At 32.4% G+C, this 17,615-nt stretch overlaps 1 protein-coding gene and 1 long non-coding RNA gene across 2 annotated transcripts in view; one reads left to right on the top strand and one right to left on the bottom strand.

Moving 5' to 3' along the window:
- The window catches only part of LOC139493899 (uncharacterized), a 426,642-nt gene that overhangs the window by 56,872 nt on the left and 352,155 nt on the right, over positions 1-17,615 (bottom strand). The gene's annotated exons all lie outside the window — the stretch shown is intronic.
- Positions 1-17,615, top strand: part of LOC139493894 (uncharacterized) — a 482,493-nt gene that overhangs the window by 436,697 nt on the left and 28,181 nt on the right. Inside the window, exon 10 of the mRNA XM_071282058.1 lies at positions 1,889-1,964. Within this exon, the coding sequence (XP_071138159.1) occupies positions 1,889-1,964 (76 nt within the window). The remainder of the gene's footprint in view (positions 1-1,888; positions 1,965-17,615) is intronic.

The following is a 17,615-nucleotide window of genomic DNA, read 5'->3' as shown; positions in this document are numbered from 1 at the left end:
TTAGTCCAAATACTATTTTATTAATTTTAAGCTCAAATTGGACTGGTAGTAACATATGGGTTATTCAAAGAAAACTGCATATGGATATTACCATTGGCCAATATACCTTTTTTATTCTCAATATTATTGTTTTATTTATTAATTTCTATTAGGAAAGCTATGTGCTTACTAATAGTCATATTTTTATCAGAGGTTCTTCATTAAATAATAATATATCAGTTTAAACTTAAGACATAAATGAGAAATTATCCCCCCTTTTTTCTTGAAACTGGAAAAGGGCTTTTTTTTTGTATATACCATAATTCTGTGGTAAAACATAGATCAATAAGAGCAATTTATATATCCCTCGGCTAGATAACTTGCTAAACTGGTTCAAAATTGCATGTACAGTGAGATTTTAGAATTCTTATATGAGTATGTACCAATTGCCTTGATTGTAAAAGGCTACCATAAGAAAAACAAAAAAACTTGAAAAATCATAAGATTATTTTGACCAAGAGCTATTTTGTTCCATATACAAGTCATAAAATACTTGTTTTATTGATTTCAATCAGAAAAAATGCAAAAATAAGAACTTGGAGTCAAGTCTTAACTGCATGCATGCTGTATGACCATAAAAGGCTAACATACTTGAGTATGCCAATTTAAGAGCTTAAATTTCCCATAAGCAGGACGGTTGACCAAAAAAAGATGATTAAACATGATTACTAACATCAAATTGGGCTTATTTTCATTGGAATAGGTACAACTTCTAAAAATTGGATTTCTGGTGATTCTCTGTAATAGGAAGTACACCACTAATTAATGGCCCCATTGCTTTCTATGTTAAATTCCTCAATTTCGAGTGGTCACAGCTCTTTTATCTTAAGTTCAAATAAAGTGACAATCATTGCATGTCAAAGCAACACCTTCTGGTGTCCTGTACTGAAAAAATCAACATACCTTACATTGCATATAAGAAAGAACTGGTTTCCGGAACTTCGGATGTACCAAAACAGGTACTTCCGATCTGACAAAAAGGCAAAATGTACCCTCCTTTTAAAATTTCATGCCATTTTTTTATTATTCAAATTTATCAGTCAAAAATTGTTCTGCAATGATCACCAGTCATGCAGCTTTCATTTGATTTCAAAATTAATAAAATATTCTAAATATATTGAGAGTTATGTCCATGCGTAGGAACTATTTTGTGTTAAATATGTACTACTTTCTGGTATGTGCTTTCTGGCCGGGCCTGAATTAGTGGTGTTACACCTATAGAGCTTCTTGTTTTCTTAACTGATCATTTCAAATGAAGGTAGCCACATTACATGCATTACAACACATATTGCCAGATTGGAGCCTAAAACCTGAAAACTTGAATACGTGCTATTTTCTTGCAATTAAACAATGGGAGAAATAAAACAGACTTTAAGAAATGATGCATTTTCTCCACTATGAGTTTGGTTGATAACACTACTGTTTTCGAACTTGGCAATGACTGCACCTGAGAAAAAAAATATGAAATATTTGAAAAAGGACATCCCACTAAAAATCATTAGTAAAATTTTGTTTGTCGTCCATTATTTGGGTATTAGGATTTCTTACCGGAATCACCATCACACAACTCAAGTGCCAGTAAGTGTGGGTTGTATCATCAGCCTGGTCAAACGAACAACTTGAAATATGTATCCCCAACTTCTCTATAAAGAATAATGTGTCTGACGTATGTATTTCTTGATCTTATATGCATTTTCCAAATATTATGTGCAAAGTATGGGCAAATTTGAAATTTTTCTAAAAATCATTATTCTCATTGACAAAAATGGGCCTTTAAAGTATATGTATTAAACTATTAGACAAGTTTTCACATAGGGCATGATAGTTTATAGCATATTTTTTTTTGTAGACTGTCATGTCAAAGACATCCCCAGAAGTAACTCCTGACACCCATTTACAGGAACCTGCAGCACCAGTAGTTGAAGGTAATCATCTAATGTTAATTATTCAGATACCGGCTGAAATGATTTATAATTACTTGTTTCTAATATACGGAAACCTTGATAACTGCTTATATTGCTATAATGAAAAATGATGAAAAAAAATAACAAATTGATGGGAAAAGTGAAGTAGGCTATTGATGAAGATTGATTGATGACAGATCACATTAACTTTAAAATCATTCTCATCTAATTTATACTTTCCTCAACGTGTTGAATATATTTATGCCCCACCTATGATAGTAGACGGGCCTTATGTATTCTGGTCTGTGGGTCCGTTCATTCGTTCGTCCCTCCGTTCGTCCCGCTTCAGGTTAAAGTTTTTGGTCAAGGTAGTTTTTGAAGAAGTTGAAGTCCAATCAACTTAACTTAGTACACATGTTCCCTATGATATGATCTTTCTAATTTTAATGCCAAATTAGAGTTTTTATCCCAAATTCACAGTTCACTGAACATAGAAAATTAAAGTGTGAGTGGGGCATCCGTGTACTTGGGACACATTCTTGTTTTGATAATCATTCTTACTAGTTCCTCTCACAAGGCATGTTACGTCAATATCATTCTTACTTGTTCCTCTCACAAGGCATGTGACGTCAATATCATTCTTACTTGTTCCTCTCACAAGGCATTTGACGTCAATATCATTCCTACTTGTTCCCCTCACAAGGCATGTGACGTCAATATCATTCTTGCTTGTTCCCCTAACAAAGCATGTGACGTCAATATCATTCTTACTTGTTCCCCTCACAAGGCATTTGACGTCAATATCATTCTTACTTGTTCCTCTCACGAGGCATGTGACATCAATATCATTCTTACTTGTTCCCTTCACAAGGCATGTGATGTCAATATCATTCTTACTTGTTCCTCTCACAAGGCATGTCACATCAATATCATTTTTACCTGTTCCCCTCACAAGGCATGTGACATCAATATCATTCTTACTTGTTCCCCTCACAAGGCATGTGACGTCAATATCATTCTTACTTGTTCCCCTCACAAGGCATTTGACGTCAATATCATTCTTACTTGTTCCTCTCACGAGGCATGTGACATCAATATCATTCTTACTTGTTCCCTTCACAAGGCATGTGATGTCAATATCATTCTTACTTGTTCCTCTCACAAGGCATGTCACATCAATATCATTTTTACCTGTTCCCCTCACAAGGCATGTGACATCAATATCATTCTTACTTGTTCCCCTCACAAGGCATGTGACGTCAATATCATTCTTTCTTGTTCCCCTCACAAGGCATATGACGTCAATATCATTCTTACTTGTTCCCCTTACAAGGCATGTGACGTCAATATCATTCTTACTTTCTCCCCTCACAAGGCATGTGAAGTCAATATCATTCTTACTTGTTCCCCTCACAAGACATATGACGTCAATATCATTCTTACTTGTTCCCCTCACAAGGCATATGACGTCAATATCATTCTTACTTGTTCCCCTCACAAGGCATGTGACATCACTATCATTCATATTTGTTCCTCTCACAAGGCATGTCACATCAATATCATTCTTACTTGTTCCTCTCACAAGGCATGTCACATCAATATCATTCTTACTTGTTTCCCTCACAAGGCATGTGACATCAATATCTTTCTTACTTGTTCCCCTCACAAGGCATGTCAGGGATGATTCTACTATATAGTTTAGGGCCGCTTAGCGGCCCTCAATTCCTATAGCGGCCCCGAAAAAAATGGGTAAAAATAAATTCCCAATTGAGAAAAAAAAAAAAATTTCCGGAAATTTTTCCGTTTTTGACTTAGGCAATTACAATTTTCCAGCATTTCTCATCAAACCGTGTTAAAAGCCTAATAAGAATAATGTCAACGGAAGATTGTTAAGATAAGGTAAATGAGCATATTGTTGTAAGTTTTCTTTCAAAAGTTTAAGAGAAGTTTTTCACTACATTTGTTCTCGTAATTTTAAAGCAGAGTGAGACCTTATAGTTATAATATCATAAATTTGACAAAAAAATGTTACATGGGAGTATTCAATCTCGTAAAAGCAGATCGCCCAGCAGGTCGATTACAGATGCTTTTTGCCAAAATGGGTCTCGTAAAAGCAGACCTTGGCAGGGAGCAAAACTTATTAATTTTGACAATACCTTTGATAAATTTAATGTGCGCCGATCTCGTAAAGGTAGTCCGATATTATTCTGACGCCCAACGGTTGTTTAGCCAGACAAGCTGGGCCATGTGACCAGCTTGTCTGGCCAAACAGCCGTTTAACGTCGAGTAATTTCGGACTATTGTCAAAGCAGATAGATTAACAGAACTCGTTATCAAATATATTTATGAAAAATATAAATAAGTATTTCTGTCAAAAGTCCGACTGTCTAGGCATTTTAGAATAAAGGACGACATAAACAAATCAATGAAGGATAGAAAAAAAATCAACTCAATGTTCGGGTTAGTATTTTAAGAAGATACAATGCTATTGGGCACAGAAAAAAATTATTGTTTCTTCATGGAGAATTAAACTTAATAAATATTAAATAAATACAGAATTTACTCTTTTTTGTAGTCTAGATGAAAATGATATGAATAGTGGAAATTATCCAAACAATTAAAATTTGAAAACAAATTATTATGGTTCAATGTTTAAATTTTATTGTTCCTTAGGGTTACACCTAGGGTAAAACTATGACAACCTCCCATATAATTTTATCAGCAACAAAATTGCCAAAGATATCTTACCAAAATAAGACTTAAACCATTGTAAATGCTTTCGTGAATTCAACAGAACTTATGTGCTAGTCCAATTTGAAATTAATTTCAAGCAATGTCAATTTATAAAGATGACTAGTTGTTGTATGACCAATGGATATTTTTATTTGCTATATGTAAAAAGGTTACCATAGCTAAGATGCAAACTACTAAAAGAAGTACAATAAACTTCATGTACATGTAACAACTTTAGTTTTACTCGTCCCAATCGAATGTCAGAATGTCAAGCGATCTGGTAATCATGATATATTTATATACTATTATTTGATAATCCGCTGAGTAGCTTCATCAGGATTATTCAAAATGTTACAACTTCTTACAGCAGTCATTGTATATATAAATATAGGTAAAACTTGATACATTTTCCGTTTTTACAGGAAAATAGTGTTAATTCATCATAGATTTTATGCCGGAAAAAAAATCCCAATTGCATGAAAATTCCCAATTTTGATAGTCAAGGGACCCATTTGAAAACACCTGGAATCACCCCTGCATGTAACATCAATATCATTCTTACTTGTTCCCCTCACAAGGCATATGACATCAATATCATTCTTACTTGTTCCTCTCACAAGGCATGTGACATCAATATCATTCTTACTTGTTCCCCTCACAAGGCATATGACGTCAATATCATTCTTACTTGTTCCCCTCACAAGGCATGCGACGTTACTCTCTTTCTTACTTGTTCCTCTCACAAGGAATGTGACATCAATATCATTCTCACTTGTTCCTCTCACAAGGCATGTGACGGTACTATCAGTCTCACTTGTTCCTCACACAAGGCATGTGGTGTCAATATATTCTTACTTGTTCCTCTCACAAGGCATGTGACATTAATATCATTCTCACTTGTTCCTCTCACAAGGCATGTGACGTCAATATCTTTCTTACTAGTTCCTCACACAAGGCCTGTGGTGTCAATACCATTCTTACTTGTTCCTCTCACAAGGCATGTAACATCAATATCATTCTCACTTTTTCCTCACACAAGGCATATGACGTCAATATCATTTTTATACGACCGCATTCAATTTTTTCGTCGTATATTGCTATCACGTTTGCGTCGTCGTCGTCTGTGGCGTCCGAATATTTTTAGTTTTCGCACTCTAACTTAAGTAAAAGTGAAAAGAAATCTATGAAATTTTAACACAAGGTTTATGACCACAAAAGGAAGGTTTGAAACAGTTTTGGGAATATTGGTTCCAACATTTTAGGAATAAGGGGCCAAAAAGGGCCCAACTAAGCATTTTCCTCGTTTTCGCACTATAACTTTAGTTTAAGTAAATAGAAATCTATGAAATTTTGACATAAGGTTTGTGACCACAAAAGAAAGGTTTGGATTAATTTTGAAGTTTTGGTTCTAACAGTTTAGGAATTAGGGCCCCAAAAATGGCCCAAATAAGCATTATTCTTGGGTTTCGCACAATAACTTAAGTATAAGTAAATAGAAACCAATGAAATTTAAACACAAGGTTTATGACCACAAAAGAAAGGTTGGGAGTTCAGGTCCGAACAGTTTAGGAATTAGGGGCCAAAAAGGGGCCCAGATAAGCATTTTTCTTGGTTTTCGCACCATAACTTATGTGTAAGTTAATAGAAATCTATGAAATTTAAACACAAGGTTTATGACCATAAAAGGAAGGTTGGGATTGATTTTGGGAGTTTTGGTCCCAACAGTTTAGGAATAAGGGGCCCAAAAGGTCCAAAGTTAAACTTTGTTTGATTTCATAAAAAAATTAAATAATTGGGGTTCTTTGATATGCCGAATCTAACTGTGTATGTAGATTCTCAATTTTTGGTCCCATTTTCAAATTGGTCTACATTAAGGTCAAAAGGGTCCAAAATTAAACTTAGTTTGATTTTAACAAAAATTGAATCCGTGGGATTCTTTGATATGCTAAATCTAAACATGTACTTAAATTTTTGATTATGGGCCCAGTTTTCAAGTTGGTCCAAATCAGGATCCATAATTATCATATTTTAAACTGTATTGTGCAATAGCAAGAAATTTTCAATTGCATAGTATTCAGCAATAGCAAGAAATCTTCAATTGCACAGTATTGTGAAATAGCAAGAAATTTTCAATTGCACTGTATTGCACAATAGCAAGAAATATTCAATTGCACAGTATTGGGCAATGGCAAGTATTTTCAATTGCACAGTATTGCGCAATAGCAAGAAATATCTAATTGCACAATATTGTGCAATAGGAAGAAATTTTCAATATTCTTTGAAAATTTGAGTTATCTTTCTTTGTCCAGAATACAGTAGTAGTTGAATCAACTAAAATCCTTGTTTTATACAATGGACAATGTATATTCACTTTTACTAATAACTGATAAATTAAAACAATCTTTACCATTCAGTGATACCAAGCACTTTTTACTTTTAATATTTTATGATGTATTTAAATGAGTAGTTATTGTTAGGGGCCATTAGAAATTTGAATTGAGATCAGTTTGGGAATTAGGGAAAGGGGGATGTGATTTTTTTTTTATTCAGCATATATATAGTGAATTGCTCAAAGACAAAACAAAAAAATTAAGTTCGTTAGACCACATTCCTTCTGTGTCAGAAACCTATGCTGTGTCAACTATTTAATCACAATCCAAATTTAGAGCAGAATCCAGCTTGAATGTTGTGTCCATACTTGCTCCAACCGTTCAGGGTTCAACCTCTGCGGTCGTACAAAGCTGCGTCCTGCGGAGCATCTGGTTACTTGTTCCTCTCACACGGCATGTGTGGGTACTATCATACTCACTTGTTCCTCACACAAGGCATGTGGTGTCAATATCATTCTTACTTGTTCCTCACACAAGGCATGTAGCAGTAAAATCAGACTACACGAAATTCATCGGACCGTCGGACAAATCCGGTTAATAATGGAATCGGTCTGGTAAAATTTTGTTGAATTTCGTTGTTTTTTTTCATGATTTTTTTAGCATTCTAGCAAAATTCCCAAACGATCTCAAAATTCATTTTAATCTTTATTATTCGTGACAGCGATGTTTATTTTGTTCAACTGCTAGCTTTACGACGAAAATCGCCAACAAGTAATGTGTAATCCGAGTAAAAACATATCTGATTGTCAAAAACACCAATGGCTGCCATCAACCGGAAATGTAGACAATACAGGATCAGATTCCGGGAACGGATAAGGCTAATTCCGGGTTTGCCGATCAAATACAATAAATAAATTTTTAAAAAATCCAAGAAGGTTACAGCTATGAAATATAAACACTAATATTGAAAACCAAAAGATATATGAAAAAGAAAAAAGAAACAGGAAATAATTTATACAGAAACTCTAATTTTTTTTTAGTTCACAAATATTTTTCATGTCAAAATCCAATAAAATGTGACATTACTTTTTCTTTATCACTGAAATGCATTCAAGCAATTGTGCACAACTTTCATAACGTTTACACTCTGGTCACATGATTTCGTGTTTGTGCATTTTTGGAGAGGAGTAGGGCACAACAAGTCATAAGTTTTTTTGTAAAATAAATTGGTTTGTTAAAATTATATTCACACTGGTAAAGCTAGGTTGTTTACCAGACCGAATGTCCTGTAAAAATAAATTTCACTCGTGTAGTCTAACATTATTTACGGTACTTCATCACATTATTCACATCCAATTTAATGAAATATATATAACTATAGAATAATGTCTATCAAGAATTGATGTTTATTGATGAACATATGATTGTTTATATTATCATGCACTGATCGTAAATAAGGTGTAAGTCATATTATTTTGATAAATGCAATAAGATTGGACAATATGCTTTTATTTCCTTGTCTAAATTTAAAGGAGAGTCGAAGATTTGTTGTCCCAAGTACATCCATACTTTCCTGAAAGTATTGTCACAGTGGGATATAGCTGATCTGCCTAAGACAAATAAATGGATGTTTTATGTTCTGCCTACAATAAAAGAGGGTCATGATGTTTTTCTTGTTTGTGCGTCTGTCCCAGCATCAAGTTAACGTTTTAAAATAAACATGTAGTTTGTGATCACATCAACTTGAAACTTAGTTAATATATATAACTCAAGCAATTAAATATAAACAGTCCAAGGCCACCCATTGGTCTCTAACAAAGCGAGAAAATTCCACATCTAGAGGTTGCTTCAGCTGGCCCCTAAACTTTAATGTATACAAGTTCAGAGAAAATGGACGTCTCACTAAAACAAAATATCAGTATTCACAAAGTGTGGAATAATAAAATAAATTAAATAAATGGACAGGATATCACGCAATTACGTATTGAAGGGTTTCTTTGCAAGTACAAACTGATGGACGCCACTGGTGGATCAATAATTGTTCTCATGGACGTTAGGTGAGATTTGTGCTCTATCTGCAATTTTATGTTTAGTGTTTTAAATGGACTTGTGTTTGTCTTTTTATGTTGAATAAGGGGATGTTGAATTGCTGAAAACCAGCCATCGGCTCAACTGGATTATACAGAATAAGTTTTTTTTGGGGCATATTAATACATTGACAGATAGATTGATAGACACATTGACCGTTTGACCTATAAACAATCGAAATATTAATCAATTGACATATTAAAACATTGACAGATCCTCATCTCAAAATTGAGGTATCAAAAGAGTATCAAATTCAAACATTGACACATATACATATGGACACATTGACCAGTTGACAAATTAACAAATTGACATATTAATACATTGACAGTTCTAAAGCTTTTTACTCATCAACGCCTTGAGAGATCTACACATTGACATATTGATACACTGACAAATCAACACATAAACAGATTCATACATCAACACATTGCCATATCGACACACTGACAGATTAGATAAAATAATAGACTCATATGTCGACATATTGAAACACTGACCGATCAACACATCAACGGTCTCATACATCAACATTTGACGTATCAACACATTGCCAGATCAACACATTAAAAGACTCACACATCGACACACAGACATATTGACAAACTGACAGAACAACACATTAACAGACTACTACGTCAACATTGGACATATTGACACACTGACAGATTTAACACATTAACACATTTATATATCAACACATTGAAATATCCATACACTGACAGATCAACATATTACCAGACTCGTACATCAACACATTGACACACTGACACATCAACAAATAAACAGACTCATACATCGACACATAGACATATCGACACACTGACAGATTTAACCCCTAACAGATTCATATATCAACACATTGCCATATCAATACATAAATAATATTTTTTATAAGATATCTTTTATAAAAAAGATATCTTATATAATATAGAAGATATCTAATATCGATTTTAAAATATATATCTTATATATCTTATAAACTTTATAAGATATCTAATATCGATTTTAAAATATATATCTTATATATCTTATAAACTTTATAAGATATCTTTCAAACTATATCAAATATCGTATGAACTATTATATAAGATATCTTATAAAATTTATGAGATATCTTGAAGTTAGATTAAATAGCAATTTGACTGCTTGCCATATTAACCAGTGAAAAATATCATCCATTGGGTATTTTTTCAACAGATCATCTTTATAAACTTACCTTGATTTAAATGTATTTCAAATAGAACTGGCCAATGGTCGAATTCAGAAAAGCAATTACAAAAGTATATACTATATACTTTAATTAATAAGATATTTAAAGCAATTGAACCAGTGAACTTTAAAATTATTTGGATCATTTTCATATCTTTTGAAACAGTTCCATAATGATGACATCGTATTTCAGGGGGAGGGGGTCTCATTTCATGAATGGTCTATCATCAACGTTATTTTCTAAAACGCTAAAACTTTTGTCTTTTGCGGAAAAAACAGCAAAATATAAAATAATTTCTTTTACAAAACAAGTTTTAATCAAATTACATAACCGGCTCTGCTGGGCGATCTGCTTTTACCATTAAAATTCATTCATCAATGTTATATCAAAAATTTGAATTTTCTCTTTGCCGAGGTTTGTTTTGACACCCATTTTGATCATCGTGTATCATCGTACAGCGGATATAGGTACTAACCAAGCGGACGTGAGCGATTTTGATCTTACACGGTTAAAAAGTCTTCGTTTTGTTCACATAATATCAATGTGTACTTCAATCTAAACATAATTGTTGTTTTAAGAAATGATTTGGTCGTAGGTTGATGATTAGAGATGTCTAATTATTTTCCCAAAACAAGAACGATTACTAAAAGCATGTGCAAATACTTGTAAAAGAAGTTGGCCCTCGTCTCATCTGATATAATTCTATATTCATTGCAACTTTTTTTCTGATAGAAGGTCAATGGGTGTGTGTAATAAGTATAGCTGTTTCAATATTTAGCATTGAAATCTTTCATAGATATATTTTATCCCTAAAGAAGCGTTGTGTACGGTGTTTAGCTGACCACATAAATCCTTATGTACAGTGCATAGTTAAGTTGTTGTACACCGTACACAAAAACTTTATTTTCATTCTCGTTTATTCCCCAAACAGTTTCAAGGAATGAGTAATCACAGGTAGGTTTATGATTGGTAACTATTACTGTTGCCCTGTATTAGGTTTCTGTCATATAAAACATGTAAATTTCTCAACAACTGTATCGAAATTGAAAGTGGGTGTTGACTTTCACAACTATTTGCGGATGAACAAGTTAATTGTTCTTATTTGAATATCAAAGTTGTTTTATGAATAGGAAAACAATCGATGCAAAACTTATTTAGGAGCAGGAATTTCAAATGTTGAGAAATGTACATTGAATATTGATAAAGCAAAACAAAGATCTTTGTTACCTTGTAAGGTCAAAATCGATCATGCCTGCTTGGTTAGTACCTATAATACATCCAGTGTACTTATGATACACGGTGTTGACAAAAAGCATATTTTTTATCAACCTGCTGAGCGATCTACTTTTACGAGACCAAATACTCCCATAACATTTTAACTTCAATTGAATCCGGCCGCTAAAATTGTTTACCTCATGTTGACATAATTAAATCGTTGTTAATAAAATGCGATCATAGTCAGCATTTTCATCCGGATTTTACTACATTTTGACATCAAACTATGAAAAATTATAGTTGCTCTAATCGGTGACGGAAACTTTTCCGGAAATACCGATTTTTGTTTTATTTTTCTGAATTGGTAATTTATATTTACAAACAATTTTTTGGGGCCGCTGGCCGATTTAAGGACCGTTAAGCGGCCCTAAACTATATAGTGGAATCATCCCTGCAACTTTTTAACACATATACATCATCATGATGATAGATCAACACATGAACAGACACATTGACATATCTACACACTGACAGATCAACACTTTAACACACATATATCATCACACTGATCATGCTGATAGATCAACACATTGACAGGCTCATACATCAACACATTGACATATTGACACACTAACATATCAACATATAGCCAGATTCAAACATCAATACATTGACATATATACACACTGACAGATGAATACATTAACAGACTCGTAAATCAACACATTGAATATTGAAACATTGACAGGTCAACATTTTAGCACACATACATCATCACGCTAATAGACCAACACATTGACAGGCTCATACATCAACACATGGGGTATTGACACCAGACTTTGAACTTATAACGTACAAGTTCTGAAATAGAACAAATAACTCTGGGTGGATCCCGTACTTTCAATATCGATGTGTCAGTACAGGGGGTGTTGAACATTGCTTACGCAACCTGATTGAACCTCCTTCTAAATAACTTATTGCAATATAAATGTGAATCCCTTTTGACAGCAGAAACCTGATATAACTTTTACAACAAGTGCACATATTATGGACGCCATTTTGTTTTTTTTGTTTACACACAACAACATTCAAAAATATAAATTTCTTTGTACATATTTAATGTCACAAATCAAAACAAGTTTTTAATAATAGCATTAGCAGAATTAAAACACTTAACAATCTTCTATATGATTAGCTATATAAAACCAATAAGAATGTCTTTGTTTAGATAACTTCAATAAAATCAAAACAATATCCAACCGCTACCCCAAATATGTTTGTGTTTATATATTGGCATTTTCAGGTATGCCTTTGCTCAATATTTTTTTTTAAAGAAAAGATAAACTGATAAATGCAATAAATAGTCAAATTTTTACCTTTTCTAGGGATTGGGTAATAAAGGTTAAAGAGTTATGCTACTTACATTTGCAAGATAAACTACTACATGTACAGTTTTTGTAAACTGCAACATTTCAAATTCAATAGACCATGACTAAAGGGGCAGACCCAAATAATCGCCCTGGAAATGAAATATGCCAATGCCTATACAACTGCATACCAGATACCATTGACCTACAACAAGTGTTTACCCACAAACTGACCTAACCATAGAATAATACAAGTAAACTAAGCAAAAGTTTAAATGTCAATAGTACATGAGTAAGGGGGCAGACCAAACAATCTCCATGTAAATATCATGAGGTAATGCTTATACAACTACACTATCAAATATAATGGACCTATCACTTATGTTTCACCATAAACTATACCTAATCACAAATTAATGCAATGTTGACGACGCTGCCAAATTGAAAGAAGTTTTAATGTTATTTAAATTTGAATAATTTTTTGATTTAATTACATGTAAATTCAAATAAATTTCTTGTTTATGACTTATTTAAACTAGAACTTCCATCAAATTTAATGCAATTTAAAGTCAATAAAATTCTGTATAGCTGATGTACTTACAAAACAATAGTGCAAATGAAAAATAAAGAAAAGGCAGAATTTGTCTTGGAAAAGGGATGTAGGAGATTTATTTTTACTTTAACCCAAATATCTGGTTTGGAAATATCTAATTAAATAAAAAACAAAAATTAGGCAAAATAGGAAATTTCAATGATTATAACTTTGTAGCTACTGAACACATAAAATTGATCCTCCAACTTTTCCGATCCATATTTACAAACTATAAGAGTTGAAAGGCATGGATTGCTGCTCTGTTTATTTACAGTAAAATAGTATTTGTGGTTCCAAATGGCAATGTGCAAATGTATAATTTGTCAGTAACATTGAAGACTGTATTTTTAAGATGAAACTTAAACTGTAATTCAAAGAATACACTTCATTCATTTGCAAAGCTCAATACTATTTTGTAAGTATGCCCTTACCTATATGTAAAGAATGGCAATGCATCTGAATTTATAAAAATATTAATTAATAATATCCCTTGCTAGCGTTATTCATTGTTATTTGTCAATTTTAAAACTTTAAAAAAACAACAATAAAAACACATAACATTATTTACATGATTAACATAATTGTTAAATTCAAAAACAATCGAACATTAATTAAAATGTTATGGGATTTCATTCCAAATGCTGTATGTAAGAATAAAATATAAGGTGTAATGTAATATTTTAAATATGTACAATTGAATAAAATAGCACACAAATAAACTTTTATCAACAAATTTATGTAATGTTAAGCAAAAATTATCAATATTGAATGTACTTGGACAATTCAAGAAAATGATAAGTTTATATGTTTATAAATATATTTGGTGTATTTACTGTCTCCTGATTATTTAAAAGTTTAGTTTTATTTTCAATGTTTACAAATTTTATGGCGACACACCCACTCTGACGTTGTGTATTAATACGTCAACATATGTGTACATTGTTAGTTATAATATATATAAGTAATATAAAAAGTTCTTTGAGCCTTATTTTTGATAGAAATTTATTTATAATGAATGGCAATAACTTATTTTGATTTTATTGAACCATAAAATTAATTTTCAACTATTCACATTTTACATAATCCTCTTGGCAGTCTAGAAAATGACTTTAGTTTATCCATGTAAGATTTAAAAATCTTCTGACAGTCAACATGGTCAAACCCGAAGTCTTGTGATCAGGCGAGTACTGTATAAATTTTCCTGTGATAATTTTTAGTCCTCCTACAAAATACAACTACTTCCGTTTTAGATAATTTGCATAAAACAGTGAAGGATAAATCTAAAGAGTCTCAAATGATTCATGTAGAATCTAGGGAGAGAATGACCCTATGAACTATGAACCAACCAATCACAAGCGGTTTTGAGTTTTCCTGCTTTAAACCGGTTGTTGTTGTATTTTGTAGGAGGACTTAAACGATAGCATGAAAATTTATTGACAAATCTTGTGTACTGGGGGTAAGGGGTACTCTAAGGGTAAATACAATGCATATCATCTGAGAGATAAACTTTTCATGAATCGAATGGTGTATGGAACAAAAAATTTGAGACTGAATTGACAGAGAAATAAGAGTTTTAAGCGGAGAGGTGAAAAAAGTAGTTGGGTACCTTCTTGTAAATATACGTGGATAGTGGGTCTTCCAATTAATAGAAACAAGTGCCTGTGGTTTGATGCGTGCACAACAGTGACGTCTAGCTGATTTGGCGCGATCACTGTCTTACAAAAGACGAGTTTGAATATTGTACGGTGTTTTACTTGGTGGAATGTCAATACACTCACAGTTACAGTTATTCTTTACTTGCTTCCACAATAATTGTTGCAAGGTATTCTTTGAATTTCTCGGCAGTTATAGTTCTCTTCAGACATGCTTTTTTTAGAAATTCGTCTGGTTGAATAGCGTAAATCAGCCCCTCAACTTCTTTTTACATAAATACTAACTTTGGCTTCAACGCCTTGTTCGTCCTTGTCTGGAGAACTTGTTGTAGTTCCAGTTTAGCAAGCATTTTGGAGACTTATCCATCCACTCTTAACTTGTAATTTCTGGTGATAAATTTTGCCGTTTGACATGTTTTTTTATTTTGTTACCGGGTAGGGGTCTCATACTATGGCTCCATATTATATTATGAGATCATTTCCTAAAGGTCTAGTTCATTATCCAATCTGACACAAATTTCAATAACTGGAATGCCACCCAAGTTGAATATATGGTGACCCGCTATAACAGCATATTTACTTGGAATTGTGTTTAATACCATGATGGTTTAATGGCATAAACTTAAATGAAGACAGAAATTTGACATGAAAGATTGTGGATAAGTGTAAAATAAAAACAAAACTAGCTTACTATGATAAATGGTTAAAGAATGAATATCAAATTATATGGGTCATGGGCAGAGTTATAAAATATCAATATGGCAGAGAAGTGGTTTCAAGTTTCATATAAAGGGACCTGACTTACATGAAATAAAAAATCAAAGGAGTATCCCTATTTGTCTAATCTTCAAGGTGAAATAAAACAAGTATAACAATATTATGCTATTGTGTAAATCTACAGAAATAGAATTGCTTCAAGTAACAGAAATTACTATGTCACTAGTAACTTATTTAATGTTATGTGGGTAATTAGTCCTATAACATATGACCTCGGGAGCATTATTTCAAAAACTATTTCTATTTACTGTTCTGATAAAAAAAGATAATACTATCAATGTGTCACACTTCGCATTCAAAATTAAAAAAACTTTAAAATTGATTAAGAATGCGAAGTCATATGTTATAGGACTATTGTGGGGTATGAGAGCCTTATTGTTACAACTCTTCATAACCATTTGGTTTGAAAGGATACTAGTAGTCTGTATTCTTAATTTAGGAAAATGTAATTGCAAGAAAAAAATACACATTACTTAAAATACTTTAGATCATTCAGGTAGTCTTTATTGAGTATGTACAAAAGATTAGCCAGTAGTCATTGGATAGTGTAGATCATTTAAATAGTCTTGACCTATTTATTAGTACAAAAGAACATCTAGTTATCATTGGATATTGTACATCAATCCAGTATTCTTGACCTATTTATTCGTACAAAAAAAAAGCAGCCAGTAGTCATTGGTTACTGTAGATCATTCAGGTAGTCTTGACCTATTTATTTGTACAAAAAGAAACCAGCCAGTAGTCATTGGATAGTTCAGGTAGTCTTGATTGTTAACCTGTTCATTTGTATTAAAAAAAACGTCAGTTGTCAACTTCACTTCACACACACATTTACGAATATCAATTATATGCTTACGAGATATGTTGCAATGTTAAACTTATACGGGGTGTGAACATCAAGACTTCCATAAAAAAATATCCCAATATTGGAGGCAGTGGCGTCATTTTTCCTCAGAGCTTTCAGCTCTTTGATTAAGTTGATTGGTCATTATCTTCATTAACAATTATCCTGACCAAATTCTTTAACCAAAACTTGAACCTGAAGCAGAACAGATGAAAAGATAAACAAACAAAAGCATGGATCATTAAACATGCAGCCCCTCTACTATTGTAGGCTGGCATTACAATTTATTACAACTATCACATTTTGTGATTTATTCATGCACATTTAAAAAAAATTATTGATTTGTATCAGTTTAGTTTTTCAATTATATTTAAAATCTAACTCCTACTATCATTGTTTGGTCTTATTGTGTAGAATATTTACAACTTTTATCATTTGACTTGTGATCCACACAGGGGTTCAGGCTTATATTTTGGCGAGTGTTTGATGTGTCTATGGACCACAATGGAGGTCTTAATTTAAGAAGCACCCCCTTTTTTCCCAGAGAGAGATTGTTATTGGAATAACTCATTATTAATTTTGCTGTCTTTATCAATTTCAATATAAATCACAATATTAGGTACAGCTATTTTGTTTTCTTTTGACATATAAGAAGTATTTGTAAATTATTAAGTACAATCTGACAGCTGTATACAATATAACCAACAAAAAAATCTGAAACTGGATTACTGCCCTTTTAGCTAATTCTACTTAATACACAATTATTTTGATTTTTTGTTATTGTTTTTTTTAGTAAACTTTAGTAACATGAGTATGAATTCAATCCCCCATGACTCTATTCATGCTATTTGTTAGATGTCT

The sequence above is a fragment of the Mytilus edulis genome, chromosome 11 (genome assembly GCF_963676685.1).
Source record: "Mytilus edulis chromosome 11, xbMytEdul2.2, whole genome shotgun sequence".
Lineage (NCBI taxonomy): Eukaryota > Metazoa > Mollusca > Bivalvia > Mytilida > Mytilidae > Mytilus > Mytilus edulis.
Note: the sequence above shows the minus strand (reverse complement) of the source record. Positions and strands in the feature narration are given on the sequence as shown.